Raw genomic sequence first — 27,510 nt, 5'->3', positions numbered from 1 at the left:
GTAATTACTAAAGCAGACAAAATACTTAGAGCATAATTTAATAATGTTTTCCTCTAGCAAAGGTGCCAAAATAGTTATTTGCATAATTTTCACAATTTGTACCGAAACATAGCTAAGTGAAATTGGGAAGACATCTCTCCCCAAACACCCTTTTTCTTTTGTAGGAGATGTGGGAAAGGGACTCCTATATCATAACAACTCATTTTTGTATCATTTCCCATAAAAATCATGACCCTTGTGTCAACCATTAGGTGAAAGAAATGTGTTCCATTCATACTTTCTCTTTTAGGGTCTTTCTTTCAATGGCCAGCCTCAGCCCAACTTCAAGGCTCCTAATTATAACATTTACTGGTTCAAAGATTAACCTTCTGAGAGGGGCATTCTGGGCTCTTGGTAACATGATCAGCTTGGTCTTCTCTTGGTCTCTCTCTTTCTGGTTCTTTGTATAGCAGGAGGGAGATGATGGTATCTGGCACATTCCTAGGATGACTTGAAGATAGCAGCCTTCTGTGTTTAGGGCTGAAAGATTGTGAACTCTGTTAGCTGAAATGCCACTCCAGGGAGGTGAACAGAACATTAAAAAAGCTTTAGCTGTAGGTAGTGTATAGTGCAAGTAGAGTCAAATTTGAGAGCTGGGACTTGAGTGGACATTTGTCCCTGCTTTCTACCTTAATAAAATCTGAGTGTTAACTGTGGGAAAGGGCATTTGAGAGCTCACTAAAAATGAATCATTAGAGTGCCCAGAAGAGCTTTATTATGATGTACTGTGAATTCCTTCAGAACCAACTCTGTACTTTTCTATGTGCTTATCAGGTAACTGAGTAAAAAAGTACAATTCTTTTATGCTCTACCACGGAGATTAAGCAATCTGCTGAATTATAATGGCAAAGGCATACACTCTTCTACTGGGTTCAGTCAATATCCTTTGGAGAATTCTGTGGCAAGTGAAACTAAATGTCCTTTCTTGAACTATTTTAAAATTCTCAAGTGAAGTTCCGTATCTCAAATGAGAGAAACCAACTTAAGTGAAGCCTGGGCGGAGAGTATTGGAAGCTTTCGTTCACTCATGCTCTAAAGGATTAGAGGGTTCCAGTCAATAAACAAAGCCATTTTATGGCTCCTGACGGGTAAATTGAGGGGACCGATTTGGTCAAGGACCAGTATGAGGATGTTTCTGTTCAACAGTTAACAGGATTCAACATGATATGGAAAATACAGGCGTGTAAAACTATACTACGGCACTCACGTTGCCAGCTAAAGCCTAAAACACAGCCACATTTACATATGTGTCCATCTGTCTGTTTTTACACTTTATTTTTCCAACCAGTGGGTGAAGTGGTTTTCATCCAAGCTGCAGTCTGAATTTTTTTTTCATCCACCACTTTGCCTTATATCATATAGATGCATATTTTAAAGTGCATGTTATTTGTCTCTGGACACACATTCGCCCAACCTCAGCTGGGTTTTTGGTTCTCTGCTGGAAGGTGAGCCCATCTTCATAGGCCCCCACTTTGCAGCGACCGGCACCGGCCACGTTGGCTCGGATCACCCAGTTAGGGAGCTCAGTGTTGCGGCCTTCTCCAGGTTACAGAAATCCCCTATCGCCGGCCTGGGTGAAGCCACCGGGGGCCACAATCGGGGCAGAGCCGGTGAGAATGGAAGTGCTTTAGGTCTCTTCAGTGGAGAGCCTGCGTAAATCCTGTGTAAATAGAGGGAGGATAACAAAGAAGGAGCCCCTGCAGCTCTCAGCATTTGGAGCCATTTGGGGCTGAATTTGCTAAATGCTGCTTATACCGCCTGAAAAGTTGAAGAGAAAGGAGCATAAAATCCCCTCTGTTTTTCCCTTTCTGCTCCTACCCCGGGGGGAGGGTGTTCAGGACCAGGGAAGCCTGAGGTAAGCCGATGAAGACTTGTTTTTTCAGTGCTCTTTTGAGTGTGAAAAAGGTGGCCTGGGTCACTGTCCTCTCTTTAATGTCGGAAACCCACACGGTTAGTAAATGTTGCATGTAAACGAAAGCATTTCATCTCTTCTGCTTCCCTCCATGCTAGTGGGCCATGAACTAGTCACTTGAAAAATCACAGAAAAATTTCACTTTAACGTGTCCAGACAGTTAAGCACAGCAGGAGAGTAAAAGAGATCAGTAATTAGCAGGTCTCACTGCTGGCCCCTCACCCCACCTCTGGCCCCTCACCCTCCCCACATTTCTGGGTCTTCAGCTTCCCCCTCCCCCAACCTGATCTGAGGTGGAAAAAAAGGTAAATTGCATGTGCAAAAAGATTTACTTTGTGGATGGTTCTTGGAAAGCAAGTTTTGCAAGGCTGTAGTCGAAAACAGAACCAGGCAAAGGCGGCTTTTTCTTCTTCCTCCTCCTCTACCGCTGCTGCTGCTGCTGCTTCTTTTTCTTCTCCTTCTTCTTCTTTCTTCTTCTTCTTTTCTTTCTCTCTTTCTTTCTCTCTCTCTCTTTCTTTCTTTCTTTCTTTCTTTCTTTCTTTCTTTCTTTCTTTCTTTCTTTGTTTCTTTCTTTCTCTTTCTTTCTTCTTTCTTCTTCCTTTTTTCATCTCATTTGAAACCATGATGCAGATTTCTCAGTGGGATAGCCAAATTAAACTCCTGGAAGGTAGTCCCCAGAAGAAAATATCTTTTGACTCTTAGTATCTAATATATGTATTTTGACTGTTAGTATATTTTAATTCCATTTTCAAAGTATTATGTCAAGAGAAAAAAGAAATGATGACAGAAAATTTGTTCACAAGGTACTGTGTGTTACAGTTCCATGGCTACCTAATACTTCATTTTTAACTGTAATGTTCCGAGTCATCTGAACAGCCTGGGCAAAGGGCAGCCTACTCTCTCCCAGAACCCCCACTTTCCCTTTGAAATAGGGCAGGTTTGAGATGGAGTACTGTTTTCATCAGCAGTATGTGACCCATGTCTCAGACATGTAAGGAACATCTCTGAGGAGGACCACACACATATGCAAACGGCACTGGCCATGATCCCATGATACCCAGTGCTCATGGAGCAGGCAGAGGGGAGCGGGGGAGCCCAAGGCTCTGTGGCTACTAGAACAGGTTACTGGGGGCAAGGGGTCTCCTTCATGGACAGTTTCTTCAAAGCAGGTTATAGTCTCATGGGGTCCTACGAATATGTCTAAAGGATCTTGCTGCCAATTTGTCCATGCCACTAACATTTGAGTGTTTACTCAGAGCCAGGGTTTGGGAATCAGAAATGACACAGCCCCTGCCTTGGAAAAGTTCACAGTCAAGCAGGACAGAGAAATTAGTCAACAGATAAATTGCAAAACAGAAAAGTAAATATAACAGAGGCAAAGGCAAACTGCTGAAGAAGTAGAAAGCAGAGTACACTAACTCTGTAATGGAAACTGGAGAAAGCTTTGCCAAGGAGATTCCTTTTTCACTGGGTTGTGGAGGTTGAATAGGAGTTTGCCTTGACAAAGAAGAATAGGAAGGAGGGTTAGTAAAAATGAAGGGAAAGGGCATTCCAGGCCCAGGGGAAAGGACTAAAGTCATGGCATATTGAATGATCCCTTGGCTCAGAAAGATCTTTAAAATTCCACAGATGCTTCTGTTTCAAAATGATATTTAATTTGAAATTTACATCCACAGGGAACAATAATGATCCTATCTCTAGATAATGGATATACCTGTTTGTGTAAAATATGCACCTGCTTGTTTCTTGGTTCATACTTTCAAATGGGCTGTCACCCGCCATGACCTTGGAACATGGATGCAAATATACAGGACCTCACTCTTGGGGCTTGTTTCCGGGGGAGTGAGGGCTTATCCAGCATCTAGCTTCACTTTTCACATTCACTTGTCCTCTGAGCAGGTTAAGGGAGAGGCTAGAGGATGTGAGCCTTGGTTTTGGAGGATAGCACACCCCGCCACTTCCTAACTATGTGACCTTTGACAAGTTACTGAATTTCTTTGAGTCTATGTTTTCTTATCTGTAAAATGGAATTGGTACTAGTAGTTATTTCATTCATTTGCTGTGAAGATTAAGTGAGGATTGGAACATTGCAAATGCCCACTGAAAGGTACTTGTGATGATGAAGATAATGACAGTGATGGCAGTATCGATAAAGAGGGGCCTGTATTCTAGAGATAGGGAAATGATGTGGAAAGGGGACTACTCTACTTAGTGTTAAATACGCACATCTGAAGAACTCTATAAATTTGTGTATGGGTGTGTAGGTACGGTTACTGGCAAAAATATGCAGTTTATCCACAAATGACTTGTGTACGACTTGGTGACTGATTTGAAAAAGATACAATTTAATTTATATACATATAGGTTAATGATCATGTGCATAAACACCTATGTACTTGTCAATATACCTAATTCCTGGAAACAGACTGTTAGAGAAGATATATATGTGTGCGTGTGTATGAAATTAGTGAATTTACATGGCACACAATGAAAAGGATAATGTAGTGAGTTTCTGTTTAGCAAAAAAGAGGGAAAAAAAAGCCATGTTCTCTCAGATGAGATATCATTCTTTTTTACAGCATGTATTTTGTATGAATGATGTATTTAACTAGTAAACCTGGTCCAAAACTTGGGGAAGTGTGGATTATCATTTTTTAAATATTTATTTATTTGCCAGAGAGAGGGCAGAAGCAGGGGGAGTGGCAGGCAGAGGGAGAAGCAGACTCCCCACTGAGCAAGGAGCCCGATGCAGGGCTCAATCCCAGGACCCTGGGACCGTGACCACTTAACTGACGGAGCCACCCTGGCATCCCAAGATTTTATTTATTTAAGAGAGAGAGCGAGAGCATGCACAAGCGCATGAGTTGGGGGGTGGGAGGAGCAGAGGGAGAGGGAGAAGCAGACTCCCTGCTGAGCAGGGAGCCTGATCCGGGGCTCCCAGGACTCGATCCCAAGACCCTGGGATCATGACCTGAGCCAAAGGCAGATACTTAACATACTGAGCCACCCAGGAGGGGAAGTGAGGATTAAATAATGCACCACTGACTTACCCAGAAGAAGTACCAATGGTACCAACCAAATATGTTTATTTGTCCTGATACAAGATCGAGAGGTCAGTTTTAGATGATTGTTATTTGACAGTGTGCCAAATGTCACAGAAACCTTATTCTAGCGTTAAAAGGGGGACTTTGAGGCAGGGGGATATATCGCTTTGATCACAGTTCTATGAAGTGTTTAATAGCACTGCACAGAGCTCATGAGGTCCTGACTGTATGGACAGTGGGTGTGGGTTCTCAAATATTTGTAGCATCTCTATGCTCTGAAGGTCAGTCTGGTGTCTCCACTTGGATGACAATAAATCTGTTATAAAAAACCCCTACCCTCAAAGACTATTGCTGTACTGTGTATATCTAAAGCTCTTCAAGGGATGGCTTAATTTTGGGAGAAAAGTTTGCATATTTTTCTTTGAACCTGGACCAGTCTGGACCAGCTCTAGCTCAGTCCCAACTCCTCGGCCGTAGATCTAATCTCTCCTCTGCACTTAGACCTTCTCTTGTGAGAGAGCAAACCTTGCTTAGATCTGTCACTGATAACAGAGTTCCAATGAGGTAATGCTTTGAAAAGTAAAAGATAACCTATGATACTAATGTGAGAAAACCAGTGCTCGTAACACTGGACTTGAGGTTGCCAGCACTCTAGTTTATCCTTAACCACATAGTACTGTGGAACTTTGAACAACAGCCTAATATCCTCGCCTCATTTTTCTCACTGGTCGATGACTGGGTTTTGTTTTGTTTTGTTTTTGGAGGGCGGTGGAGGAGGTAGAAAAGTAGAGGAAGATGGACCCTCTTGGTCACTACCTTGTATTTCTGATAGGGCAAGAAGGCCACATCCCAGTGATGTTGGACTCATCATAGCACATCGTCACTGTTTGTATCATTGCTTTATTTCAGACCAAGAAATTGATGTCTAAAATAGACTTTTGGCTAAATGGAATAAGACAGTATGCCAATGAAAGGAAGTGATGTCCTTTTGCCTAGGTAGTTTTTATGACGTAGAATTTTATGGATTGGGAATTTTGCTTCAGAATTATCCGAGGATCCTCTCATAATGTGTCCATATCCTTCCTTGATTCACTGGCTACACAGCTGTGGGTATGGAGTCTACCAAAACCTGGATACCCATGGTATCCAGGATTTAGCTTCCTGAGACTAAACTCTCTCAGTAGTGGTGTTTTAGGTAGGTGTAGCTCTGAGCATGGTATGCTCAGCTATGGAAAGTATGTGTGACTTCCTCCAGAGCATGGGTGTAAATCTAGCCACAGATGCTCTTAAAATACCACAGAGTCTTTTTTTTTATTTTAAAGATTTTATTTATTTATTTGACAGAGACACAGCGAGAGAGGGAACACAAGCAGGGGGAGTGGGAGAGGGAGAAGCAGGCTTCCCGCGGAGCAAGGAGCCTGATGCGGGGCTCGATCCCAGGACCCTGGGATCATGACCTGAGTCGAAGGCAGAGGCTTAAGGACTGAGCCACCCAGGTGCTCCGCCCCTTTTTAAAATAAAGACTTTATTTATTTATTTATTTGAGAGAGAGAGAGAGAGAGAGAGCACGAGACGGAGGAAGAGGGTCAGAGGGAGAAACAGATTCCCCACTGAGCGGGGAGCCTGACTCAGGGCTTGATCCTGGATCTCCAAGATCATGACCTGAGCTGAAGGCAGACGTTTAACCGACTGAGCCACCCAGGTAACCCAATACCTCAGAGTCTTAAAACAGGAGGAAGACCCAGAGATTATATTAAGGCCTTCAGACAGTAACCACCAGGGGTAGCAGGTTAAGGGGATCTTCTATGTGCTCTATAGCATTGCTTCTTGAACGTGAGTGGTCATTAGAATCACTTAGAACACTTACTCACATTCAGATTATTAGGCCCCCCCCAGAGATTCAAATTCACTCGGTCTGGGAGGGTACACGAATTTGCATTTCTCACAGTTTCTTCATCAGTGCTAGGGCTGGTGGTCCGCATTTTGAGAGCCAGTGGTCTACAGAGCTTCTTTCATCCTTTGTATCCCTCATCACCGGAAGATCAGGACGAGGCTCCATTCTGCTGGTCAGTCCATGTGATTGGAGAACATTGTGGCTCTTCTGAAGTGAATAAAACCTGGGCCACATTATAGCTCCTCACCGCGACCACTGACCCCATGCATGGGAGTAGTATAGACTTGGAGCTTCCTTCCCGTGCCTGAAGTTGCATCTTCTTTCCAAATTAGAGGCTCATCTACTTCAGTGGCTTCCAAAAGCCAGTTTGAGAACCAGTGCTAGGCTGGTTACATAAGCAAACCCAAGGAACATGTTAAAAATATAAATTCCTTGCCCCTGCCCTGGGATATTTTGAGTCAATGAATCTGGGATAAGGCCTAGAGACCTGTGTTTTTAACAGTCTCCCTTGATGATTCAAAACACGTCAAAAGTTGTCTGTCTACAGGCCTTGAATATTTCTTCCCATGGTCACGCACAGTACATTCCAGTAATACACAGCTCTTTTGAGTATCTTTGTCCCAAATTTAGATTGTACCCTTCGAGAAGGGATTAGTAACCTTTTAGAAGAAGCATTCCACTATTTTTTCTTTAGTTTTTCATCAGAGATGGCAATGGTGATGGAATGGCCCCCCAAAAAGGCCTTAATGGACACTGGGTTCTTCAAAGAAGCACCATTCCTGGTATGTTTCGAAGTGACTGTGTGCACACAGGCAACCTGGCCCCTGAGGCACTATAATGAGTGTGGCTGCCCCAGTTTGGGATTCTCAGAAAGAGGGGAGGGTCCTTGCATAAGCTCATGGATGAGTTCAGTTGTTCCCTCCCCCAACATACAATCACTAGGTATCTGCTCTGGGTCAGACACAGAAGTGTGCTCTCAGGATAAAAAGAGAAGCAAAAGACAGCTCTTGGCCTCAGGAGTCCACACTTTTGAATCTTAACTTCAGATACTGAGATGTACGCTATTATCTCCTATACCTCCTTTGGCACGTGCATCTGTGCTGATACACACACACACACACACACACACATCATCAGAAACTCATTTGGCACAGGTGTCAGGGATTGCCAATCGTTTTACACGCACACAGCCTTAAAACAAGAGAACAATGTCCGCTTGATGAGTTACTAACTTTGGCATCCTCTGCACAATTTTATTTTAGATTGCAGATCACAGTTTCCTTTCAAAATCTTTCTTTATGTTGTTGTTATTCCTCCATGCTGGACTTGGTTCATAGTCCATCGGAGGAAAAAAAACAATGGCATTTATTGTGTTAACGTGGAGAGGAAAACTCCTCGCTTTAAGGAGGTAGAGACACTAATATTAATTTAAAACTCTAATGTCTAATATCTACTTATTATAAAAATGGGCACATTTTTCTTTACAATTATCTGTTACACTGGATCCAAATTCAAGTATTTTACAACACTTACATAAAATTAAAATTCATGTAATGCTCCTGCCTTCTCCAGTTTAAGTCAGTCATCAAAGGATGCTCAATCTAGTTATGTTTTTTTTTTTTTCTTGAGCTAAATAGTTTGAAGGTGTTACCAGCCCTCTTTGCCTTTAAGCATGAGAAAATGCACTGTGGAAATGCTGTCTCTCATTTTAAAGGTCATTGATTGGGTGAAAAATGCAAATGCCTCCTTCTTTTTTTTTTTCTTTTGGTTGAACTTCCTTCAATTAAGCAATTAACCTTTTAAAATAAGTATATTCAGAAATCTATCAAAAAGAGCTAAACGAGATTTTAACAAAATCCTGACAATTTCAGCTTAAACATATACACAGAAACCATATGTGCTTCAGAAGAAATATATACACACAGGCATTGTTTACAGTGTGTGTTTTTATATTTGGAAGACATTGAAGGAAGAGCCATTCCATACATACATTATCTGCAGTGTACGTCCAGATAGCCCACATAGATTTTACATTAAGAGACAAAGATATCTTTATCCATAGTGAGTAGACAGACAGACTGACCGACTTCAAACTTGGACTTGCCATGTGGATTTTTTTTTCCTCCTCTCCGGGTACTGCTTTTCAAAATTGCCTCGGGCTACAGAACAGCACCTCAGATCCCCAAGGCCCACTGCCTGGCTCCTAATAGCCACTCTCCATCTGTGTCACATGAACAGCTGATGAGATCGCTCCAGTGTCTGTATTTTGGAGAGCACATCCACCCAGGTTAAAATGCTAGGGTTGCCAAGGAGCAGTCAGAAGCCATTAGTGTGGGTGAGAATTTGCCTTGCAGCGGTTCCTTGGCATGGTGGAAAGCGTGTATGCATGTCCCTGCTCAAGCTTGTGTATGTGAGTGTGTGTGTGTCTCCTTGTGCAAGCGACCCCTAGTATCCACGGGTGCGTAGGGAGGGTAGACAGATGAAGACTAGCCCCCATAGATCCAGTATTCAAAAGTCAAATGCCTTTTGTTTCCCTGTACTCTGATTAGTTCTTTGACTATTTGGGGTCCGTTTCACTCACTCTTTTTTTATTTTTTTTTTATCATAACAGACGGCAAAGAAAAAGAGAACAGCAACTTCGGGGTCATGCTCTAGTGTTTGGGCAGATGGAAGGGAGCTGCTTTGCCTTGGGGCAGGGTGGTTGTAATGAAGTGGCCTGTCAGTCTGTAAATAGTGAGGGTCATCTCTTCCATGTGATGGAGGGTATCACATTGCAGTGAAAATGGAAATGTCAATAAAATTAATCTGCCAGCTCTTTGCTGTGGCTTTTCTGTTTCTCTGGTCAAAGAAGGTTGAGGGTTTTTTGGTGAGAAAGGAAGAGAACAGGTATAGGGAAGCCCACAGCGTCGCCAAAGTTGGAAGGTGAGGAGCCCCAGTGGGCAGGCCGTCGTGGAGTAGCCCAGTCCAAAGGAAGGAACAGGTCTGGGAATGAGCTGGTGGATCTCTAGCATTCCCCGGGAAGCTGCAGAGCATCTAGCTCAGGCTACATTGAGCACAGAGTTTATTGTTTTAGGCTTTCTTGGACAAGGTTTTTACTTAGCATGGGATTTATGGCATTTACTGCTAATGAATGTCTATTCTTAAATTACAAAAACCCCCATCTCAGAGCAATTCCCAGATGTCCTTCCAGGACCCCAGCTTCTTAAACACCAGCAGGGAGCATAAACTCTCCACTTCTCTGTTTTCCTCTTTCGTGTGGCTCCAGGCTAATGATGTGCAAGGAAAACACAGCCATCTATAAAGCCCCAGTGCTGTCCCCGTATTCTTCATTTATTTTGCATTTGATTATGCCACAAGTCGGATCTTGTTTCTTTCCTTTTTTTAAAGTTATTAGTTCAAATATTAATGTAGGGATATGGCATATATTGCTGCTCTTGATTGATGCCTTCCCAAAAACAGGAAGACGTGCTCATATGAATTTTAAGAAAGTAGGGGTCCTGCAATGCCTTGCCAGAAGAGTTTTTCAGATACATAATTTAGATGCCCTCCAGGCAGGCTTTCAAGGCATTTTTGCTGGAGGGCAAGAAAAAATAACTATGACTGTTAAAAGTAAATGATTTTTGCTAATGCACAATTAATGCCAGAGAAAAGCACAGAAGAGGAAGATGTTGATAGAAACTTCTGATTAAGTGAGCACCCTACCTTCATGTATATCCTTTTTTTTTTTAATGATAATGATCATGATCAGTGGTGCAGAGAGCTAAAAGTTTTCATGTCATGCAAATGCTGAGTGCAGGGTCATCTGAGGAGTGTGTGAATGCGCGTGCTTAGGAGGTGACAGTCCTAGGAGGGGCTGAAAAGGCAGTGTGTTATGTGCAATGAACAGTGACACAGTTACTGTCACCTATGCAGGCAGCCTAGAATATATAGACTACAGAACATTTAACTTGATTACCCTACAGTATGTGTTCACTATGGGCATGGGGATGCATTTTCACCGAATGGGTTTTCTGATAGCGGTTTTCCCACATTGGATTCCATAATTGACAAAGAGCTACTGCACTGTGTCAAGCGCACAATTATAATTGAATTAATGATATGGGCGAGTGTGAGACACACAAAATTAACATTTGAAGAGGCCTAGTTTAATTTTGTCTTTTACATATTTGTGTCTCCAATTATACTTTAATGAAAGAGAATATACCCGCTTAATGGATTTCTTTCAACAAGCTTAGCTGAGCTCATCATTAGCTGCACATTGTTGTTGGCACCCTTTCTGTGTCGTCTCTAATGTATTTTCATTTTTTTTTTCCTACCAGGGGATGGTTTAGACAACAGTGTAGCTTCGCCTGGCACAGGTGATGATGATGATCCGGACAAGGACAAAAAACGCCAGAAGAAAAGAGGCATTTTCCCCAAAGTAGCAACAAATATCATGAGAGCATGGCTCTTCCAGCATCTCACAGTAAGTCAAGCTGAAGGAGAAAGTTTCGTTGTTTTGCCTGCTGCTAGCATACTATACAGGTTGATGCAGATTTTTAAAAAAAATAAGGTGCCTGTTTTCCCTTTCTTGAAATCTGATGACTAACAGAGCAGTTAAGGTTTTGCCAACTGTCACTACCCACAGAACACCCTCTAGGAAGGAGGACATTTTTGTTTTAATAGGCCAGGAATGGACCTTATTATTCAAAATGGTCTAGGGCCCTACACAGCATGTGTAAATAAATTTGTTATTTATGCTAAAAGGTGTGAGAGCGACTTCAGATAGTGCCACCGCAACCAAGGGAAATGGCTCATGAATCCATAAACGCTGCTGATTACACTCTTAATGAAAGCCATCTCCTCCAGGAGGCAAAAAAAAAGGAAAGAAAAGAAAGAAAAGCAGCGCCTTGCCTCATGCGTGTCCAAGCTCATGGTATCAGGTGCAATTGTACTTGCTGGAGCCGCGTGCTAACGTGGCCCGTGTTTATGTGACAAACAGAAGGGTTCTAGGTGCTGTAGCACCTTCGTCTGTAATGTGGAGATTAAAGACTCTTTTTTAGCTGTTTAAGTCCATTTTGTTATAAGCTCACTCTGTTTAGTTCTGGGAAAAGATCAACTCTGCCACATTTTTAAAGTAATAGTGGATCTTTACCCTCCTGTTTGCATTCGGTTTTATGTGTCGGTGTATCCTGTTGACTCTAAGACTCTCATGACCAAAAAAAAAAAAAAAAAAAAAAAATTTACAGTATATTCTTACAGAGGGACCAGGCACTCATATTTTACTGTTGGTTTGGAAATTCTGGGAAAATGGTAAAAGTGTCAGAGGCGGTTGCTTGCTATGATATTGTTTTCAGGCCATTCTCTTTAGGCTAATGCTTAAAAATAGAGTAGCCCGCTGAAAGCTGAAGGTCCTCTTTGATTACCCAACTTGTGTGTTGCCATGCTGAATGACATTAGTTACAGTGTCATGGGTCCAGGACAAGGTTCCACTTTTATTTATGGTGGTGGCTGCCACTCTGCTCTCGCAGCGGAGCTCCAAAGGGCAAGGGGTGCAGTGGTGGCGGGGAGGGCCGAGTGATAAATTCACATTCCTAAATCGGCCATTTTGATGTAAGGACATTAGTAGCAAACTAAGGTGTATCGATCTGGCCTGTGGTGTCAGGATTAGCTGGGAGAACCAACGAGGCTGCCCTGGTGTAGTGGTTATTCTTGCCTTGCAGCTATGGCCATTTCAAAGGTCAGGGCCCTGCACTGACTCGGCTCAGAGGAATTAGACAGAACATGCGGTCTCTGGGCTGATTACTTAACCAAAGACAAAATAATGAGTCCTAAGCAAATACTGACTAATTGAAAGGGCTGTAAATCCATTACATATTGGTCAGGGATAATCAGGAGTATTTAATCACTTTTATCTATTCAGGAGCACTGAAGCTGCAACAGCAAAGCCCTGAACCTTGCCATGTGGCTATTATTCTCATCATTATCAAAATTACTTCACAGCTGTTCTTTGCTACATCACCTCAGCTGGAGATTTACTAACCTGTAAAATGTTTTTAATTTGGAAGTCGAGTGAGTGTGAGGGGAGGAGCCTCTCGTTTTTTTAACCGAAGGTCGGTTTGGTTAGAGTAGCAAGTTAGAAAGGCAGGGTAGGGGCGAACGGAGGGCAGGCACACAGCTTGCTCCCTGCGAGCTCACCTGTTTGGCTTCCCCCCCCCCCCCCCCCCGCTGTCTTCCTTCATGCTCAGCCCTTCTCGGCCGAAGAGAGATTTCCACGGTGGCTTTCCAAGCAAACATCTCCATGTATTCGCAGTCCCTCAGTAATCAAAGTCAACATCCCAGAACAGCCGAACCTGAGAGAATTCAGCTGCTCTGTTTGCAAAGGAGGAAACTGAGACCCAGGAAGGGAAGTGATTAACTCAAGGTCAAGCTGCGACAAGGACCCAACCTTCCCTATCCCCAGCACTGTGCTTTTTCCACCACATTATGATGACTTTGCTGAAGCCCTTATCCTCTTTCCCGGTGGCCTATAAATCTCACGCAGCCTCCACCACCAATACACTCGTCGTCACAGGGGGGAGATAGGGAGAAGCCAAGTGCCATTTTCTGTATTTGCTTTTAAAGCTTCCTGCTCCCCCAGTCTCTCTGAGTAGAGAAGACTTTCTTTGCACCTTTCTCTTCAAGCCAACTCTCTCCTTCACCGGCCGTATTCTGGGCCTTGAGTCTCCAGTGTCAGTGTCCGGAGCCCCGTCGGTACCTTATCTCCCACCTCCCTGCCCTGGGCTGAACCCACCGTGCACTGTGGCCACTGGTGAAAAATTGTGGGTGGCCAGGGATTGCTGGGCACTCCTGGTGGCTTTGCTGTGCAGGGGGCTACAAACCAACCACAGCACCTTGTCTCTGCCCTGAGCGTGCTTTCAATCTGGTTAAAGGAACTCGAGACTTGGTGCAGAATTGCATGGCCAGCTGAAAATTTTCATGAATGCCTGTCCTTGGAGTGGGGAGAGAAGAATCAAAGAGCCTCAGCCAGGCAGTCGGGAAACCGGCCTTTTGAGGTCAGCACGCCCCTGTACCGGCTGAACCTCAGTTAAGCCCATTAAGTTCTCTGGACCTTCTTCCGTTGCCCCATTTTTCAAACGAGAGGGACACAGTGCAGGGTCTCTACACTGCGGGGTCCTTTCCTGCACCCGTAGCGCTGGGTTTGCCTCAAGAGCACGTAGCCAGAGCCCCGTTCTGTCCCAGCCTCTGGTCATCCTTGCCTCCCTGTCCCCCTTTCCTTTTTACTCTTCGCTAAGTGCTTTATTTTTCTCCTCCCCATGACCTTCTTTCACATCATGCCCCTTTCATTACTTTCTCCCACTGGCTTTGTCTCCCAGTCTTTCCCTCTGCTCCCCTCCCTTGCCCTTTCTGCCCCTCCCTTGTATCATGAGGAAATTCTCCTCGGCTGGCTTTCTCTTTGAAAAAAAAAAATTTTTTTTTCCCTCTTCATCCAGATTTCACCCCAACTGCAGGGAAGAGGTTCAGTCACTTTGATGAGGATGGTCCTGTAAAACTTTTACTTTCCAATCGTTAATGAGCTGAAAGATTTACTCAGCTATAATTCTGAGCTCAGAAACCAAGAATAGAGACCCCTAACTAGCGACACGTTAATTTAGACTTTTCTTACGTGCACTAACAGGCATGAGGAAGTCCTTGGAAATAGAGATGCCCACTATATTTTTCTGTCACTTAATTAATTTCAACTTTCAAAGTGAAATGTTGGCTCTAGCTCACTGAAAATAGATGTAGTCTAAATTATTATTTCATGTAAATTTCTTCACAAGTGCATGATTCAGTGTGCATTCCTCCATTCTTAGTCTCTTTAACATTATTTCAAACTGGTTTGTTCGCTTTTGTGCAGTATGACCTGTTCTTGTATTACAATAATCCCCGATGTACCCTTTTTTCTTTCTTTTTTTTAAAAAGAAGCTAATTGAATTATCTCATTATTTTAATTTGTTAAGCAAATGTATTTTGCATCTCAGGATGTGTTCTTAAAGAAGGGGGCTGCTGAGGCTTTGCCCCCTGAATGGGCCATTGGCCCATTTTGACATTCATGCATTCATTAACTAGCAGAACATAAAAGAACTCTGGTTGTATTTTTTTTTCCAAACACCCAACCAGCATGGAGCAACTTTTTCCAATAAGCCACAGGGGTCTCTCTACATATGTTCTCAACTGCAATCTATTGTCACCTATTCTGAATACCTCAAAAGGCCCAGAGAAAAAAGAAGCCCACCTCAACAAAGGCCAACTGTAGCAATTGTTAAGCCTTAGTCTCAATATGACAAAAATCATTAACCTTCAGTTTTCTTGGAAGAACGAATTCCACTACAACTGTAACAGTTAAAACAATCTCAAATTCCTGTGCACCACCAACTTTAGGGGAAAAGGTAATTCGCTTGCAGCTGATTGATTATATTGAAGGAGATAGTTAAACTAAATCCAAAGTGGCATTTAAACAAAACAAACTATTGGATGAATTGAGGAATTTCCGTATTCAGAGTTAAGCACTTTGAATTTAAATTTAATCTGAGGCTAGATAATTCATTTCTGCTTTCTGACTACCAATTTCCAAAGTATCTTTTAAAAATCCCCTTTAAAAAGCTCATAATAACTTAAAAAAATAAACCCATATATATATGTGTGTGTGTGTATATATATATATATATATGTATGTTTTTAAATTATGTATATATTTAGAAATTCACCTCCTGGAAATGTTCTATATACGATTACCCCTCCTCTACTGGTTGATGGCTCTGCCTGGCTTCTCAGACTAAGAAATCTAGTGAAGATTGAAGAAAGAATCTGTTGGAAATGTATGTGCTTTTGCTGGAAAGTACCCAATGGCAAAAGAACTTAGGGAAATCCTAGGGAAGTATATTCCTTTCACTAACACATGGAGATTATGGTATCATAAAAGTAAGCCTGCCATTACAACTGTTTTCATTTGACTTCAAAGATAGTTAAAGAAAGAAACAGCAAGAAATAATACCAGGGCTAACGGTTTATTCATAACCGTGAAAAACTCTTCCATGCCAAGAAGCCCTTAGTGTGCTCAATAAGGCTCTTAGGCACCTCCACTGGCCACCTTCGAGAGCTTTCTAGTTGTGCTGCAAAGAATATATTTGATCACGGAATGAAAACAAGAAGTGCTCGTACACAAAGACACCCCTTGCTCATACCAGTCTCTAACTAAAGTTTTTCTCTTTTGAAAACATGAGGCTAAAGCTCGCACTTAGGGGATGTGGGACTTCTTTCAAAGATATGTGTGCAGAATCAGAAGCAAATTTACTTTAAAGTGAGGTCATATCATGCAGCCTTCTTGAAACTGCAGGTTCTAAAAACTGTGCCCTTTGTTCCTGGCAAAACGCTTTGTCCCCCTCTAGACCCCTGATGGTGAGGAAGAGTGATGAAGCCTGCTGTTCACGTGTTCAGTCGTTTGGCTTCTTGTCTATTAGAGATTGTTTTATGGGATTTTGTAAGGGTCTCTGGTAAGAAACGTGAGTTTTAAAGTTTATCATCCTGCAGAGACCATGTACCCAAGTTATGAGTAAATACAGCTCCATGTTACCATAGAGGAACACATATCTCTTGTCCAGGGAGTTCTTCGAGACCATATGACAGTCAACTTAGTCAACTCACATTTTTTTACCGTATCCACACAGAGGCGCGCACATACACATGAGAGACAGAGAAAGACAGAGAGACAGAGAGATACTGACTTAAGACTATTTTGCCTTTTAACTAGTTCTCTTCATCTTATGTAGACCTGGATGGCTTCTTTTCTTAAATGAGGTGATCCAGTGTGGAAGTGAAGAGCCCAGGGCCTGGCTCTCTGACTGGGGGAGGTTAGATGAGTCCTACTTGAAAAGAAGCACTAAATGTCCTTTCGTGGGGCTTTCCAGGCATAGGATTCTACCATGTCATGACTATCAGTTATTCATTATTGGGCAAAGCAAAACAAAACACCGGGCCTGGAATCTGCCACACAGTAGATTTTTTATCTTAAGCAGCTACCTTCTTTAAGCCTCATCTTCCATATCTGTAGAATGGGGATAATTCTAGAACCAACTTAGGAGGGTTGTTGCAGGGATTGCATGAGATCATATAGATAATGTAAAGCATTCAGCCCTATGCCTGGCTCTTACAGTAAGGACATAGTATAATTCTTATTGTAATCTAGCTGACTGGCCAGCAGGAGCCTTTGACCAGTGGAACTGAGCAGCTGAAGTAACCACTTGCTTGCGCGGTCTGTGTGAGATGGGGAGATCAGGTTTTCCCAAACAGGTCCCAGATGCCCCTCAGCAGGAGAGAACGTCATCTAAATCGTGTCTTCTAGAGCCATATAAACATTTGATGGCTGCTCAGTTATGCTAAATGATAGCGTCCAAGGGTCCTGGTGCTAATGGAAAGCCAGAGTATGCTGGTGAGCCTTCGGGAGAGGGAGAGGGTGGAAGGTGAAGAAGAAACCTGTTATGGAACAGTTCAGAATGCCTCAGCTGGGGCCTCCTTTTGATAGAGAGTGCTCCCTTTTGCTGTAAGAGGTCCAGTATGTGAACAGAACCTAGGGGCTCCAGCTTCCTTGGAGTGTTAAAGTCGAGGCTCCCTGACAGACAGCATGTTTTTTGTTTTTGTTTTGTTTTTTTAAGGAGTCACTGAATGTGAAATTAGAAGACTGGGTTTGAGCTCTGTAATCTTGGGTAAGCTAGTCAACCTCCGAAACTATTTCCTTATCGAAAAATTAAAATAGTGAATATGTGCCCTACTTAGCTGGTTGGTTGCTATATCAGATGATGTAGTGCATGTGTGACTGGGATGTGCTGCACAAATGTTGAACATTTTGGTTTTTTGGTTGCGTACATGGGTTTCCAGCTGCCCAAGCTCTTGTAGTACCTCATGAGATCAGCAGGGGTGAGAGATGCTGCGCTGCCAGCCTCATTCATCTCTACCCCAGGTTCTCCACTCGTTCAGTCCACAAGGATGTCGTCCTTGGACACTCTGATCATTCCTATCATGAGATCTCTCTCGAAGGGCCTTGAATGGTAAACTGAATCAGTATTCCATGGACGTTAGTTATTTCTACTTGAAAATTAGTGCCTTTATGATGCTGAGATTGATCTACTCAATACCAATCTCTATAGGCCAAATGAATACCAAATATAAAATGTTGGACTGACTTAGGCCATGAAAGATGGCCTCTCTCGCATTCAGAGATCTAGATGAGCCCTGAAGACAAGTAGGGCTGCTGGGCAGAGAAATCCTAATGTGGAAATGCTTATGCAGAACACACAGCTGAAAAACAACAGCAGAGAGGACTTCCCACAAACACGCAGCGCACCGAGGCTGCCCCTAGCTGTAGCCCTTGCATTGTTTTTCTGCTTGCCGGGAGAAAACATCTGTGAATTATTTGAATGGAACCTTGTACTGGAGATTGTCTGAATTGGTGTCATCTCTGTTTAATTTCAGGAAATGATGTCACAGTGCATTAAATAACAATGCTGGGTGATTTATTCTCCCATGGACATGCTGTCCTAAGCATTCCTCTTCTCTCACAATGTTTCCAATTAACTGTAAGCTTGAGTGTTCTTCCCATTTCAGAATGATTTTGAGGGGTGGGGGCGGGAGATGGGGGTGGGAAGAGTGGTAATTTCAGAGGTTTCCGAGGTTCAGAGCTAACGGCACATCCGTCATGTCCTTATTGGGACAGGGAGGGTGCTGAACATTGGGGCTGTGATCACCAGTGTTGACCTACAACAGTGTTGGTTGGTTTTAAAGAATGTCTAAAAAAGAAAGCCTGAACGTTCTGATCCTCGCTGTCCAGAGAGACACCAGTTAATTTTAATAGCGACCTGCACACTGTAGCTTCTTTCTTGATCAAAGTTTCTATGCACTCCCTTCTTCAGTAAAGAATAGAGGACATAAGTCAATTCTGTGTGCCATCTGTCGTCGTTTTTACAGTTTCTCAAATTAAAGAGACAGGCCAAAAATTTAATGTTGTATTGAATCCTAGAAGCTCCTCTAGAAGAAATAAAATTGCAACTAAATCTACTTTGACTCCCTTGAGGAAAGGAAAAAGTTGCATGTCGCTGTGTCATAACCTTTTCCTTGGAGTCCCAATTGGGTGTTTGGGGTCAGAGTGTGAGGGGTTCTGCACATAAAGGCTGATGTGTTTGAGACTCCGCAGCTCTGGTCCACGTTCCGAATGACTTCGAGGTCAAGTCCCCAGTGCAGTGGTGGTGGCAGTGGCCTTCCATGGGGGTGCCAAGGTGTGCGGTCTCCTCAGTACAAAAGCATTTGGTCAAGATATTTCCAAAGCATATCAAACAATCCCCTTTAAAAAAGAAGTTCAGCTGAGATAGATTAAGAAAATTAAGTCCCAGATTATGAGCGACTAGCTGACAGACACATTTTTAAAATGAGCAACTGGGTGAGAAGATTGAAGAATGAAATGCTTATTAAATTACCATCAAAAAGACACTAAAATAATTATTAGCTCAAAGTTTAACACCCAGTTTCATAAAATATCACTCTAAGTATAATTGTTTAAGAATACGTTACAGAATTCAAAGAGATAGAGAATGGAGGACCCTTGAATAAAAGAAAATAGAAGGCATGTGCATATCTGAATATGCAGCTATTTAAAACCTCCAAGAATAGAGTGCCATTAAATGCTGTTTAGCAAAACCCGTGAATATTCATTCAGATCATAGAGAACATTTCCATTTCTTCACGCCACACGACCGCAGTTTGCGAGTGTATTCCATGGAGAGGTGGTGTTGGTGGGACATAAAGGCCAAGGTGACTGGGTCTTGGGAACACTCACTGTCCCTCAGCTTTGCTGCGGCAGGACAGGGTCAGGAAAGTCATCTTCGTGCTCAGGGTTAATTTTGATGTTAGAGACCATTGCTGCCCACATTTCAGACGACTCCTGAAAACGCCCTGCCTTCTCTGAGCTGTCGTCTGTTTTTGCAGTTTGGAACAGATTATGAAGTGTAAAGGTGATATCCTGCCTCACTGCTCCTGTTAAGAAGTAGCGACTTGGGGAGGAAGCATGAGGCTGGTTGAATGGAATTTGTCTTTAGCACATTAACGAGCCGCGGTACCACTTTCTTAAATTGATTGGCAGCCCTTGTTTACAGTATGCAAAGTAATCATGGGCACCCTTTAAAGGTGTATTATCCTCTTAAAACATAATAGTAATGCCATTTTCATGCTTTTACATTTGCTATTCATATTTTGAACTGCCAAGTCCCAAATCTGCCAGAGCTGATTTAAGTTGTTTTTATCTAATAGTGGATAAGTTGTCAAGTCACAATATAATGGCAGATAATTTTTCTTAAACTATAGTTTTACTTCTTGGTTATAATAGATAGCATGAGTATTTGTTGACTCTGACTTGGTTGTCCACAAAAAGAAAAATTACAACTCAAGAGATTATTATTGTGGGATTCTGAGATGACAAGAAATAAAGAGAACATTATTCTCTAGTTACTCTGAGCATCATAGAAAATTAACATGGGCCATTAATCAGCCCTCTTCCAACCACCCTGCCTCTCAGTTTACTGATATCTGGTTTGCCTAACATAGCCTGATAACGAAGATCCACCCTCCATCCTCCAAATCTTGTTGCTGCTCTTAACTTAATTTTAATACTCAGTTTTCACGTCATTATATATATGTATATACATAGATAGATAGATTGATTGATTGATTTACTTGTGAATCATTCTCCTACATTCACAAATATTCCAGAATTAATTTTGACTTGGAAATAGCTGGCAACTCCATAACTAATAATTTAGGTAAGGATAATCCCATGACTCCAGTCATACTTCAGTGGTAAAATGGCTTTTTTCTTACCCTGGACACATGGTGTGACCCTGTCATAAGCCGACAACCCAAGTATACTGGGGGTGGTGTTACACTAGTCTTTTTAAAAGAAAAAAAGCTTTTATCAATAGAAGAGATGAATGCTGGATTATTCCCCGTAGGTTTGGTGACATATTGGAACTCTATAAAAGCAGCCTGATTTTTTTCCCCATGGTGAAAAGTTATAGGTTCCGTTTCAGTGTTCCGAGCTACCTGCAGGCAGCTCATGAGTTGTTACACTTGTTTTAAACCTTGCCTCACAGTGAATTTAAATAAAAAAAAAAAAAGAAGAAGAAGTGTTAAGGGGGCACAGGCAATATGAGATAATTATTAGTGAATTATCGGCTCAGTTCGGTCTTTGCATTAGTTTCTAGCAAACCATAAGTTCAGACCTGTGTGGCAAATCCCACCGACCACTTGATGGCATTTCAATGAAGACCCTTCTTATTGCTTAATCCTGAAGCTTTTATGTTTGCTAATGAACTGCTTAAGTGATAATCAAGTATGACCAAGTGAAAGGCATCAGTTTTTAATATGATCTCTCTTACCAGCCTGGGCAACCTTTCAAAAACAGTTTGAAAGTATGTATGCATGTATATGTATGTATGTATGTATGTATGTATGTATGTATGTATGTGTTTTTGCAGAGCAAGTTTAAAGAAAAGTGTGATTTGGATCTCTTTAGTTCTTACATGCTTGTATTCTCTTGTCAGTATCTATCCCAAATGCTACCCCCACCCCTGCTTGTTTAAAATGTATATGTGATTAGTTAAGTAAACAGGAGGTGCTTAAGTTCTCTTGAATCTGTGGTTGCGCCTGATTGGGGTAGACAGTGGAAATGTTTGGAATTAAAGAATCAGTGCTTTGCCTACCTTTGATAGTGAAGACAATCTGTTAATTTTTTGTGCTTTACAAAAACAAACAAACGTTTCAGGGCAGGGAGAAAGAAATTCCTACTGTTGACAGGAACACACACACTTACCCATACACACACCAGAGGCAGCCCAGTTAGGATCAACGTGAAGTTATTTGAATAAGTTCTTATTCTCGGCTCAACTTTTTGCTCTCTCAGCTATCTTGGGCAGGTCATTTAATTTTCTGAGTGGTGGTTCTTTCACCTTGTTTTGAGTTAGCTGAGATTAGGAATAGCCCTTTGAAAAGGGCAGAATACTATGAAAGCATAAAATGTTATTAATGTCTTCATATAATCCACCGAAATAATTAATTTGCTCTGTCTTAGCTCCATGAAACCTGAACTTGGATATGGGTGAAATACTCTTCAGAGGAAGATATTGTACTTGTTTCTTTTGACCTAAGTCTGTTTGGAATGAGGATCAAATCCTACAGTTAGCATGAAATGTACAAGGAAAGGGCAAAGACCTTATGGACCATTCACACTGTGGGGGAGTTTATAAGGGCATCATGAGTGAAAGTAATTTTTAACATTTCATAAACTCAAACTTAAGAGAAAGAACTGGGTGAATGATAGCAAAGAAACCTCAGAATGAACTTACTCCCTCTTGTATTATTACAGCTTTGGAACAAGCTCCTTGGGGATTTGGATATCTTTGTTCTTTGTCCATAAACTCTTCATCCTGAGAATTAACCGGTTCACCAGTCTGGCACTTTTCATGCTGGCCAAGCTGGTGAGAATGAGCAGCTTTGCATCTCTAAATCCTAGGAGAGACACAGAATTATTTCTTTTCAGCAAGACACTAGTGAGGTTATTTTATTTTTTTTCCAAAGATAGTTTCGATCTGGATGCTAAATCAGGCTACTTTTGATTCTACATCCAGAGATTTGTGAATGCTGCAGCTCATAAGACAGAATCCTGTTTGGCTAAAACATAAAATATGTATGGGAGAATAGTGGGAAAAGCTTGGAAATGTATACTGAGGCCCTAGGTTTAGACCCCATAACCCAGATAACCAGGTGCGGAACCTCTATGGAAGTTAGAAGTGGTGATACTATGGTTTGAGAGTTGAGGCTGATCTTTGCAGAAGCAATGCTTGGAACCATGGCACTGGATGAAGGTAAGTAAGGAAGAGAGCACAGAAAGAAGGGGTTAGTGGAGAGAATCTCTTTGAAAACTACGTTTAAAGGGAAGAAGAGAGAAAGCAATGAGCAAAGATAAAGAAATCAGATTAGTAGGAACATAATCAGATCATGTGAAAAGAGAAGGAGTTTCAAAGCAGAGGAAGTAGATTCTGCAAAAAGATCAAGGACAATGATGACTAAAAATAAGCCTTTGGATTTGGCCCTTGGGAGTCCTGGTCTACCTTTGAATTCTACAAGCTGAGGAGAGAGCACACGAAGTTGGAAGGGAATAAAGGAGGAGCAGAGGACTGTGCGTGGGATGGCAGGTTTCAGCAGTGGGGTGTAGCAGGGCGGAAGGGAGCCAGGCTGTAGGTGTGGAGGGGTGGAGAGGCTGACAATGCATAATGCGGGGTTCCAAAGGAGGAAGCCAGTGAAGGTGGAGGTCAAAGCGCAGGTAGAAAGGTGGGTAGGAGTCAGACACCTTTTGTAAAGAACAGGAAGGAAGCTGAGGACATTCAGAAAGGAACTTCCCTAACTGGATGAGTGGGAAATGTGGAGAGTGTGATTGGGAGTGACTTAGGAAACCATAGCAGTACAGCCTTGGATCAAGAGGGCCAGGCTGGAATGGACCCTGTTTGCACCATTTCATCCTTCCCCAGGCAGAACTCAGGCACCCAGGGACGGGAAGAGGAAAGCAGACAACAGGAAAAAACCTATGCCGAGGTGAGAGGGAGAGTTTAGTTAGAGAATTCTTGAATGGCTGACTACTTAAGTTAGAATTCCGATGAGATATTCCTTTTTTGGATCCTGACTGAAAAATGATTCTGCAGTTCATCTGAATAATGAAGCAACTAAGAAAAGTCAAGATATTTTTGGAAAAGAAAAATGAGAGAGGTCTTGCACTGAATATTAGTGAAATAGATTATAAAGTTGCATGATACAGCACCGGCTAACATAATAAGCGGAATGATCATTTGAACAATATAAGAATACACAAATCAATCCAAATGTATGGAGAAAGTTATTAATTTTAAAGGCATCACTTTAAATCAATTGAAAAAGGAAAAAGTAAGTCAATAAGTGTTTGTTTTTTTTTTTTTTTTTGGTTAATGGTTTAACTATTTTGGAAAAAACAACCAGTACTCTCCATTGAAGTAAGTTCCACATTTAAGAGTTCTTTGAAGGAAATCTGTTTCTTCTTCCTTTATTTATTTAGTAAAATCCTTTCAGAGCATACAAAGGAATTACAAAGGGAAATGGTGGGGGCACCTGGGTGGTGTGGTCGACTGAGTATCCAACTCTTGGTTTTGGCTCAGGTCATGGTCTTGGGGTGGTGAGATCAAGCCCCGCTTTGGGCTCCACGCTCAGCACAGAGTCTGCTCGAGATTCTCTTTCTCTCTCCCTCTGCCCCTCCCCCTCCTAAAGTAAATAAATACATCTTAAAAAGAAAAATGGTAATAGGTTTAAACAAAAATAAAAATTAAAAGCTTTTGAATGTCAAGAAAACACTGTAACATAAAGGCAGACATTAACATGGCAAAAATATGTGCAACATCATATAATAGGCAAAAGATTAGTGTCTTTAATAAGTAAAGTGTACAAATCGATAAGGAAAAAAGTGCAATGAAGGCACAGAACAGGTCCATTCACAAAAGAAGAAATACAAATGGACAATAGGCATTTGAAAAATGCTCAAGGTAATTAGTTACCAAATCGACTTCAAAAAGAAAAGCAACAAAATACTGTTTTTTCTATCAAATTAAGAAAGACTAAAAACAATTAGTATACAGCACTGTCCAGAGTAGAAGGAAATATCTGCCTTAATAACGACAATAAAAAATGGGCTTAGCCTTTCTGGAATTTAAACCTGTAATATGTATTACTAATCATGTTCCTAGCTTTTGATCCAGTAATTCAGTTTCTAGGAGTTTATCTTAAAGAAGAATAAGAAACATTACACAAAATTATGCAAAATAACATACGAAGATATTATTTATGACAATAAAACATTAAAAACCATCTATATTTCCATCTATACGAGACCATAATGGAATATTATGGTCTACTGTGTAATCATTAAATATTACAGTTTCAAAAACATTTTGAGATATGGAAAAATCTCTCAATGTATTATCAGGTAAAATAAAACAGATAAGGCAGTGTTTTTTTTTTTTAAGATTTTATTTATTTGAGAGAGAGAGAGTGCACACTAGTGGGGGTGGGAGAGCAGGGGGAGAAGGAGAAACTCTCTGCTGTGCAGGGACCTCTGAGCAGGGAGCCTGATACGGTGCTTGTTCCCTGGACCCTGAGCTGAAGGCAGATGCTTTAACTGACTGAGCCACCCAGGTGGATAGGGCAGTGTTTATGATATGATTCCACTTTTGTGAAAGAAAATATATATGGATATATGCATAGAAGAACAAATAAAATGTTAACAGCGATTATCTTTGGGTAGTGAGATGTGGGTGACCTTTTTTTGGTTTCTTCTTTATACTTATTTGTATGTTCTAAATTTTCTATACAATGTGCACTGTATTTATAGTACACAACAATGCATTTATTCTAATAAAGAACCATACTGGGCAGGGAGGCTAATAACGTTGGGAATACAGGGAGCCCACTGAGAAGTTGCAAGTCCAGATAAAGATGAAGAGGGAGAATAGAGAAGCAGGGAAGGAGCATTTTAAGGTCTGTGATTTTGGAAATACGGTATCTCTTCGTGGTGAAATCCAGGGCTGATGAAGTAGAGACGGATGACACTGGAATTAAGAGATGCAAGATGTTTGAAAGGTCTTTGCCGTACATATTGAAGCCTGCAAAAGTAGAGGCAAGCAATGGTGGGGGGAGGGGAGAGGAACCTTCTAGCTTGTATGGAAGCCATTGGAGAAAGTGGGGGTGGCTTAGAGGTCAAGATTCTTCTGGCAACAGTGATGGTGAGGAATGACTGCAAATGCCAAGGACTTCATGAGGAAAGGGAGTGGAAGGCTTTAGATCAGGGGCTGGGAGCAGGAAGTAAGAGAGAGAAGGGAAGAGAGAAAAGTCTGGCCTCTCTTTCCGGATACCAGAGAGACTGGTAAGGAGGAAAAATGGGTGACTTCAGTGGGAGAGTGTCTTAGTTCAGGCTGCCATAACAAATACCAGGGACTGGAGTGGGAGGTTGCTTCAACAGCAGAAATTTCTTTTCTTTTAAGTACTGAAGGCTAGAAAGTCCAAGATCAAGGTGTTGGCAGCCTCAGTATCTGGTGAGAGCATTCTCTTTGGGTTGCAGATGGGGAAACCTTCTTACTGTGTCCTCACATAGCCTTTCTTTGGAGTGTGTGTGTGTGTGTGTGTGTGTTGGGGGCAGATCTCTCTCTCCTCCCCGCCTTATAAGGCCACCAATCCTGTGAAGTTAGGACCTCACCCTTATGACCTCATTTAACCTTAATTACCTCCTAAAAGCTCTACCTTGAAATGTCATTGCAATGGAGGTGAGGGCTTCCACCTACAAATTTTATAGGGACCCAGTTCAGTCCAAAGCCAAGAGTTTTTAGGGCAACCTATTTCAGGACAAAGTTTCAGAAAGTCAAGGCTAGGGAAGTTCTGTTTGCAGAAAAGTTTCAGAAAGTCAAGGCTAGGGAAGTTCTGTTTGCAGAAAAGATCAAAGTTATTTTTGTCCCTTGACACAGCAGGTAAGGGTGAGGGCAAAGAGGCGAGTTAACTTAGGAGGTGGCGAGACAAAACAGAACAGAATGCCAGGAGTCATGCCATTGGGATTGCAGCCTTTTGCTCAGAAAGCTCTCTAGGATACTGTCAAAGATGGGAGTGGAAAAACCAAAACACACAACCCTCAAATGTTTCCCCAAAGCACCTGGATGGCAGAGGGAAGGAGGAGCAAAGAAGGCCTGCTGATGACAACTCAGTTGGCTAAAATAAACCGCAAATAGAGTTCTTATTTTGATCGTGCTTAAGGTTTATTTGATCTAGCTGTTCCTCTTTAGAGTTCAGTTTTATATATGTTTCGGCGCCCCAACCAGCTTATATATTTTCAAGATTTGTTTTTTTTCCCCATTCCTTCTCTGGTGTTTCGATCTGGGAGGGGAAAGACTAAAGGACGGCAGACAGGCTCATTCCCTGGTTTGTCAGGCAGTGCTCTTGACCCTTCCTCAGGACCTGTGATTAATACACGCTTTGTAGAGGAGGCTTGGCAAACCCTGCTCTCCACAGGACTCAATTCATAATTCACAGCGAGCAGGAGGAGCAGGGTCTTTGTGGTGGCTTGTTTGCTCTTTGACGCACAAAAAGCAATGCGTTCTGACCTTCACTGTTATCTAATCAGGAAGTAGACGGTCCTGGAGTGTGGTGGAGTCCTCCTAGGGCGCTCTACAACTGTAAATTATGTTCGGGCTCCCCGGATCTGGGGCACGCCACACTTCACATTACTATTGTGTATCTTAAAATAAACAGCATCGCAAGCTGTTTATTTTGGTGTTACTATGTATGCAATTTTAAAACAGTGGTTACTTAAACAAATGTCTCTGTTCCCACAGCACTTGAAAGCCCGTGTTTGCTCCTGTGGTTTTGGGTTTTGTCACTTCTGTTTGGGTTATATCTGAAAATCCACACTGAGCCCTCAGATGAAGCTGGTGGTACCTAGATAGGACCTGTGATTGGGCCTTGTCCTTCCCCCCTATGCAGCTCCCTTCCCCCCG

The 27,510-nt window shown here is 42.1% G+C and overlaps 1 protein-coding gene across 9 annotated transcripts in view; it reads left to right on the top strand.

Annotated features, from left to right (window-relative positions):
• The window catches only part of MEIS2 (Meis homeobox 2), a 203,569-nt gene that overhangs the window by 52,491 nt on the left and 123,568 nt on the right, over positions 1-27,510 (top strand). For all 9 annotated transcript variants that reach the window (XM_025884005.2, XM_025884004.2, XM_073876771.1 and 6 more), the window contains one exon: positions 11,209-11,354. In XM_025884005.2, coding sequence (XP_025739790.1) covers positions 11,209-11,354 — 146 coding nt within the window. The remainder of the gene's footprint in view (positions 1-11,208; positions 11,355-27,510) is intronic.

This window comes from Callorhinus ursinus, unplaced genomic scaffold (genome assembly GCF_003265705.2).
Source record: "Callorhinus ursinus isolate GAN/ISIS: 27379988/994484 unplaced genomic scaffold, GSC_fseal_2.0 scaffold25, whole genome shotgun sequence".
In the NCBI taxonomy this organism is placed as follows: Eukaryota; Metazoa; Chordata; class Mammalia; order Carnivora; family Otariidae; genus Callorhinus; species Callorhinus ursinus.
The sequence above is the reverse complement of the archived record's forward strand: the minus strand, read 5'-3'. Positions and strand labels throughout refer to the sequence as shown.